This window comes from Glossina fuscipes, unplaced genomic scaffold (assembly GCF_014805625.2).
Source record: "Glossina fuscipes isolate IAEA_lab_2018 unplaced genomic scaffold, Yale_Gfus_2 127, whole genome shotgun sequence".
NCBI lineage: Eukaryota > Metazoa > Arthropoda > Insecta > Diptera > Glossinidae > Glossina > Glossina fuscipes.
This window is the reverse complement of record NW_023998470.1, coordinates 309,686-316,903: the sequence shown is the minus strand read 5'-3', so window position 1 is coordinate 316,903 and position 7,218 is coordinate 309,686. Positions and strand designations below refer to the sequence as shown.

At 35.4% G+C, this 7,218-nt stretch overlaps 2 protein-coding genes across 2 annotated transcripts; one reads left to right on the top strand and one right to left on the bottom strand.

Annotated features, from left to right (window-relative positions):
• The first annotated feature begins 45 nt into the window (after positions 1-45).
• LOC119640739 (FAST kinase domain-containing protein 4) lies at positions 46-2,391 on the top strand. Its single transcript, XM_038038944.1, has 7 exons — positions 46-98; positions 309-524; positions 579-1,304; positions 1,395-1,644; positions 1,700-1,977; positions 2,034-2,103; positions 2,154-2,391. Exons 2-7 carry the CDS (start codon positions 332-334, stop codon positions 2,371-2,373), a joined length of 1,737 nt encoding a protein of 578 aa, XP_037894872.1. The 5' UTR covers positions 46-98; positions 309-331; the 3' UTR covers positions 2,374-2,391.
• A 110-nt stretch (positions 2,392-2,501) lies between these two features.
• Positions 2,502-6,346, bottom strand: LOC119640738 (IQ and ubiquitin-like domain-containing protein). The gene is made up of 10 exons (XM_038038943.1): positions 5,862-6,346; positions 5,655-5,785; positions 5,475-5,587; positions 5,112-5,329; positions 4,696-5,042; positions 4,467-4,630; positions 4,270-4,402; positions 3,273-3,385; positions 3,021-3,205; positions 2,502-2,966 (listed from the first exon to the last, which is right to left on the bottom strand). Exons 1-10 carry the CDS (start codon positions 6,344-6,346, stop codon positions 2,627-2,629), a joined length of 2,229 nt encoding a protein of 742 aa, XP_037894871.1. The 3' UTR covers positions 2,502-2,626.
• Positions 6,347-7,218: the final 872 nt, after the last annotated feature.

Here is a 7,218-nt window from a genome sequence, read left to right as displayed (position 1 = left end):
AGTACCATGTGTGGTTTTATTTTACTCGAAACTCGCTAATCAGCTGTGATTTTTGACAGTTGTCAATGCGGTTGTAAATAGAACTTTTCGCACCAACGGTATTTTTCGACCAAAATTTAGTATTTCATTAAAAAATAAATAAGTTTTTTAAGTTATGTTTCTATACGAAACACTAAAATTAACTAAACGAATGAATGAATTTATATTTTACAATCTTAAGTTATTTTGAAAACGCCACCACAAATTCTTTATAAACTACGTGCTTTGAAACCAGGTTATGTAAACTTAGTCTTTTTCCTTTTGTCTAGATTTGGTTTCGAAGACGTAAGAAATGTTGGGTTTACAACGTTATGCTATAGTCCTGGCTACTCAATTTTTTCGAAAAGCCACCTATTCAGGCAATGCTTTAAGATCGTCAACAAATGTTGCCACAAAGGAAGCTACACAAGGTAACAAATCAAATGAGGTCACAAATAAGGTAGAAGTAGAAACTAAAGGAGATGAGCCGGTTAAAAGGCCTAAAGGTATGGCGTCATTATATTTACTATAATTCTATACTATAGAAGGAATTATTTTAGGAAAACTAATTGCCGCTGCTTTTGAAAACCTTAAAGATGATTCGACTAAAGAGAGAATTTTGCCAGAACCCAAGTTATCTTCGACTTCTCCCTCGTTACCCTCGATTGACGAGCAAATAATCAACGCTAAAACGGTAAACTCATTATTAGCTTTAGCGGAAAACAATAGTACTTTAACGCGCAAGCATGCTTTGCGTATAGTTTCTATATTGGCCGACTGGACTAGTATGAACCGTGCAAAGCTGTCAGAGTTTGAAAACGATTCTCGGTTTTTGCGTATATGTCGTATGTTAGGGCGTAGTGTGCCGAAAGATAGTAATAGTTCTACCAAAAACAGCGAAAATAAAGCTAAAATAGATGGCTTTCGAACAGATGATTTGAACACGGTCTTGGGTGTGGCAGGTGATGACGAAGCTGCTAAACTCATAGCCAGTATTAGTGTGCCGCAAATGGTGCGGGTTATGACTACTTTAGCGGTTCGCAGGCGACGCAGTACACCGTTGCTGAGATCTTTGGCTTTTAATATCAGCAGCGCTAATGAGCAATTAGATTTAAAGCAGTGTGCTGACGTTTTTTACGCAATGGCTAGCTTAAATTTCCAAGATGTTGTGCTAGCTGCCAAGCTTTGCGCTGATATACAAGTGATGCTGCCAAAAAATAATGATAAGTCAGCGGCGGTTGGGTCAATTTTAACTAGCTTGGGTATATTGAAGTATAGAGATTTAGGTGAGATGTTTTCATTTATTAATTTTTTATTTTTTTTTGTTACCACCAAATGTCAAGAACGTACGTAATAACACACTGGTTATTATACAGATGTTCTAGAATCTCTAACACAGTGGATGTTACAGCACAGCGATATATGTCGTCCCCAGGATTTAAGTGCTCTATTTCTTTCTTCAGCTACGCTAAATTTTAAAACTACTCAAATGGAGCAGGTGCGTTCCAAGCTACTTGGCACTATTGTCCAACACGATTTTCCCAAAAACCATGATTGGATGAATCATGTGTGGGCGTTAGTTTTAGGTGGGTTGTGCGACCACAAGCATTTGGAAAGCGTTTTAAGGTGAGCTCTCTCCCTTTCCTATAAAATGCAAATTTGACTCTACATTGTCTTATAGCACAGCATTCATTGAAAAACTTCAGTCCGAACAACCTGCTGGTTTAACTGCAACAACGAAGATGAAACTTTTAAATGTAAACAGTTACGCGCAACTGATTGCCTCAAATTATCAAGGACCTTTTCTTGCGAAAGAGAATCCAGTCTTTGATGTACCCATAAGTCATGGGAAGTCTAAGCAAATCTTAGTCAATGGTATGCTGGATGCTCTAAAAAGCCTATTATCCTCTAATAATTATGTAAAAAGCCTACAAGATAGTAAAATGGGGTTTTTAATAGGTAAAGAGAAGTATATTTTGTCTTTGTTTTTTAACGAGGCTTTTACATTATTTTAGATGCTTTATGCGTTTTTGATGCTAAACGCAATCCCCTCCCTATTGATAAGGACCATCAGGACGGTATTAGGTAGGTTAGATGAAAGCTTATTATTTTAAAATTAATTTTAAACGTTCCAGAGTGGCCTTAATGGTGGTCGATTATCATGATGTCTGTCATGGTGCCCATCGAGCAGCAAGTGGTATTACCACTTTATGCTTTGATCTGCTCGAAAAGAAGGGCTATCGTGTGTTACCCATACCATACAATGAATTCAGCACAAGCGATAAATTACTAAAACGCGTGCAATATCTAGAGGCTAAATTTAAATCATTAATTAGCAGTAAAACAAATAAATAAAATGCAGTACGAAAAGGATTTTGGTAATGAATTAAACAATCCGCTTTGCAGGTTTGTTGTTATTGTGTGATGGCTTAATTAAATCTTTAGTTAATTTATATACAATTTTGTTTTCCAAAGTTGTTTTTATTTCGATTTATTTACCAAATCCTAAAAAAAGGCTTATGAGATTCGCGTAGTACAAAAATTATGAGAATTATAAGAAAAACCTTTGTGAAATCATCAGACCACTTATAACAATTTTTATGTGAACTTAAAGAATTTTGCCAATTCTATAATTTCTATCATCTAATTTACGTTGAAGTAAAGTATCAGCCCCTTTATACGTGGTAATATCGTCTAATTTAACGATGCGTTGATGATTCAAGCCCACCTTCCACCAAGTTCCTGTTTCGGTAAATTCGGTAGACACGGCGGCCAAATTATGGAATGCACTACGAGCCAATTTCTGACGATTGCCAACTTCCAATACCAATTTTTTATCGTAAGTCTTTTCCAAATCGTTTATTCTGTAGTGATTCCGTGCTTCGTTTTCTGTTAAGCAAACACAATTCCACGGTGACCATTCTTCATTTTTACACCAACGCGGTAGACTACAAAAGTTTGTGTAACATAATTTAAGGGGTAAAAAGATCAATGTCAACTACCGTAGTCTTTGTAGATTTTCACATTTACTGAGTATAGAATGCCCATGCCACACCTCCCTAATTAAGTAACGTATATCCTCCATTTGCAATATAAAGGCAAACGAACCATTGCACCGTTTCCTGCGCTCTTCTCTTTGTATGGATCGAAGAATTGAGGTATAAACTAAATTTTCAGCTGGAGAAACCTATGCAACGGGTAAGTTTCATTGATTTTTAAAAAGTTTTGGAAGATGAGCTGGAAATAACGTTCACCTTTAAATAAAAACATTTTTTGCATGTATCAACTTGAAATTGCCGGGTGCGTATGGCAAATTTGGAATACGGTTTCACCAGTTTGCATACTACACACATCCGATTATCTTGTCCTGTAAATAATTATAAACTAACGCTTTGCAATTGCAACATACATCATAACTTTGAGCTTTAATGAGCACAATGAAAGTAAATTTTATATTTGAAAACGACTTGTGATGAAGTTTTATGTGGAAAATTTGATATTCTAACTTGAAGGAGTATTTCCTTCAAAGGCTTGCAAATTGGATTTAATTCATTTTCATATAAGGGAAGCAAAAAAAGTTTTATTAGCAAGATTTTTTAACGAAAGGCAAGCTTTTTTGAATTTTACTTTTTAATTTTCCTTATTTAGCTGCTGGAGGCTGATATCATCAATTCAGCTTGCCCATCTGCCTAAAATCGCGATTATGTCGATCAAAATAGTTTATCTTGCAATCCATGATTTTATATACACTTTGTTACGTGACCTTTCATTACGTTACGATACTTTTTATGTGCTTTAAGTTATTTCCACAAATACATTTTATATGATGAATCTCTGACGTCAAGCTCGTCAGTGGGCTCTATTAAACTTGTGTACTTGAATTCGATAAAACGTCAAGTACAGCAAAAAAAGATTCCAAATTAATTGGATTATATCAGATTAGCGACACGGAAAGATAACTCAAAATCGATCTAAGAGAAGCATTATTTCTCAATGCGAGAATAAAAGCCGTTCGGAAGCACAATGCAAAACCTTCTCTTTCTCAAGTTACTCTTAATAAACTAATATATTTCAACCCTAAAATTATGCAATAATATTTTAAATGCTTCTTAAAATAAGAAAAGAGTAATTTACATAGTTCTTGTAGAACGACGGGGCACTTTTATTGGACTTCGTTGCATGACTGTTAACTACTACATTTAGAAGAAAGAAGAAGAAGAAAAAAGAAGAATTACTTATATTTAAACTTACTTTTCGGCTGTGGCTCTTCGGTGAATTTGATCAATTCGATAAACAAAATATTTTGACGTTTACGTAGTATGGAAACATCGGCGCAGGCCGTGTAAATGAGTAAATTTCTTTCGCGATCAAGTAATTCAAAGAGCTTAATAAAATTGAAAAAAAAGCATTAATTTAAATTGGAAAAGGATACATTTCGTAATACAAACCTCGGGAAATTCAGGAAAACATTGCTCGTTTAATAGTAGAGCACGAACCTTATCAATCAGTTGCAGGCGTTCTTCTTTAGGTAAATCCTGGCATAAGTCATTGTAAATGCCATTTAGAAAACGAACTCTTTGAGTACGCAGCAAATCCAAATGAATAACCGTGTCTAAGTAACGCAAGATAGGCATTTTTTAATTAGAGGCATATTCCGATAACTTTCGAATTGCTTACCGGCATAGCCGATCCATTTGATTGGTTCACCCATTTTTTTAAACAGCTGCTGCTGACGAGCATCTTCCATTGATTTGTAGGCCAAGTTGCGTTGACATTCGAGGTTATTAAGCATTTCAATTTCTTTGTTTAATAAAATGTTGATTTCAGCTATTCGGGGAGCACCCTCGTACATGTTATTTATGCGTTTCATTTCAGCAGTTTTCCATTTCTGAACTTCGCCCAAGAGCATATCGAAATCATTTTTGGTGCGTGGAAATTGCTTGGCTCTCTGCTCACGACTTATGCGGTTCTCCTGTTCCTTTTTGAAAGCCTCTTCTTCATTAATACGATTCGCAACCAATCGCCTGTAATCAAAGAAGGGATAATAGTGTCGCAGGAGCTCCCAACGTATTCGTTGAAGTCCCTCGTTTTACCTGTATTCACAGGCGCATTCTCTCATCCAACGCTGCCACTTAAAACGGCGAAAATTCCTTTGTATTAATATTATTTTGTGCATTTTCCTTTCCGCACGCATTTTCTGAGCGTACGTCTGATATTTTCCAGGTGTGATATAGTAATCATCGCTCTCAATCCAGTGTCGAACATTATTTCCGTCTAAAAAGCATTGAGCAGTTTGATCGTGCATTGTATCCTAAGTAAACGAATCACTTATATTAGTTGTGCGGACTTGTGGCATTGTAGCTTCAAGCTTCTGCTGTACTACGACATGGGTACGAATATTTCTACTTTGGAAAGCTCAACGCATTCGTAAATTTACTTCTCTTTCTAGTACTTACAATTTGCTTAGTTACAATTTCCTTAGTCTGCGTATTACGAGAGATATAATTTTCATACTTTTGTTTATCGAATAGTGGTCCCGTTTGAGTAAAAGCATCCGTATACACTAAGCCTGCAAATAAATAAGCAAGGACAACAAGCAGGAAGTAGGATAGTCCTTTGTAAGCTCTCATACCGACCAGTCGCTTTGTCGACGTAACTGCAAAGGGTGGGCTTTATAATAGCCTCATCATGTATTGCAACCGGTATATGGCATATCTCCTCATTTTTCTCCATGCAAATGGTTATAAAATCTGGTAAACGATGTTTACTGCAAGGAACCAAAGTAAGGCAAAAAACTGACTCAGTCGAATTCGATGTCATTATAAACATTATTAATCCTTTACCTGTAATAGACATCAAAATCTAATACGGGCTCATGGTCTTCATGTCTTTCATCCTTTTCGACATTTTTCTGCTTCTTCCTCGCTTTTAATTTTAAATCAAACTCGTATATGCGGAATTCATTAATGGACGCTTCGCTTAAGACGCACTCGTCAGACTGGACGCGACTGCATTGACTCAAAATCAATAAATCGGTATCCACATCAAATCGTCGAGCCAGATCAGTCTTGATTTCGCCTATAGTTATACATATTGGATAGGTTTGCGCTACCACCTGATTACCGTTAAATTGAAATTTGACCGTTACATTTTGACAATTGTCGTCACCGTTTAAATTTTTTTTCTCGGCCACCACTAATCGAGGAGATTCTTTCGGCTTCCTTGTAGGTGGTCGTTTAACGGCCACCTTTTCACAGTCTACGCTACGTGGTGGCGGAGGCTGGAAAACCACTTCACTGACATTTGCCAATTTATTCTCGCAATTCATTTTTCCTTATTATCTCGGATCTTTTTCCTCTCAAATTATTCAAGCTCTTTACAAATAAAAAATTAATTCCTTTTTTAAATTGTATCAAAAATATATTTGAAAAAAAAAGAAGACATCAAGTATATGAAACTTGGCGACTGGTTTACGATTGTGAGAGCAAAAAAAAATTTTTTTCTTCTATTAACCGTTATTATGTGGCAAAATGATTAAAACAAACTCCTATAAGCAGTGTTAAGATTTTTATAAATATTTTTTACACAAATTTAATCAAAAGCACGATTTCTATGGGAAATTTTTTTTGTGTACTCGTTAGTAATAGCAAACAACTTTGTTATTTTCTATGGTAACATTGAAATTCTAGAAAGGTTTTCCGATACACTTGGGATACTTCACAAAGTAAATGAGACGTTTTTTTTTGATCTTATATATATATTTATATATTTTTTCTGACCAGTTAGAAACTCTTAGCTGAATGTTGACCCAGATAATTTTTCTTATGCCTACTAAGAAAATGTCGGCTAATAGCCTAAAGTTTACTCCTGCTTTACTAATATCACCACTTTCCGTTTACCCAGCATGAAGAAGAACCTGAAGTGAATACGGGGCTACAAAATTACTTTGTAACATAAATGTTGAGGACGTTACTTTAATCCTAAGTACACCATATACTACACGTTAGTAAGTGTTAAATTTTTACCGATGTATGTAATACACCGGACTTAAGTTAGACGCGCTTTCTATCGTACCGATAGATTCGGAATCAATTTAAAAATGTCTTTTTATTTTATGTCTGTCCACATATAATAACCAAAAGGTAACCTAAGGGTAAAGTGAATTCGAAATCTTATATAAAATCTTCCATTGAAAAAGAA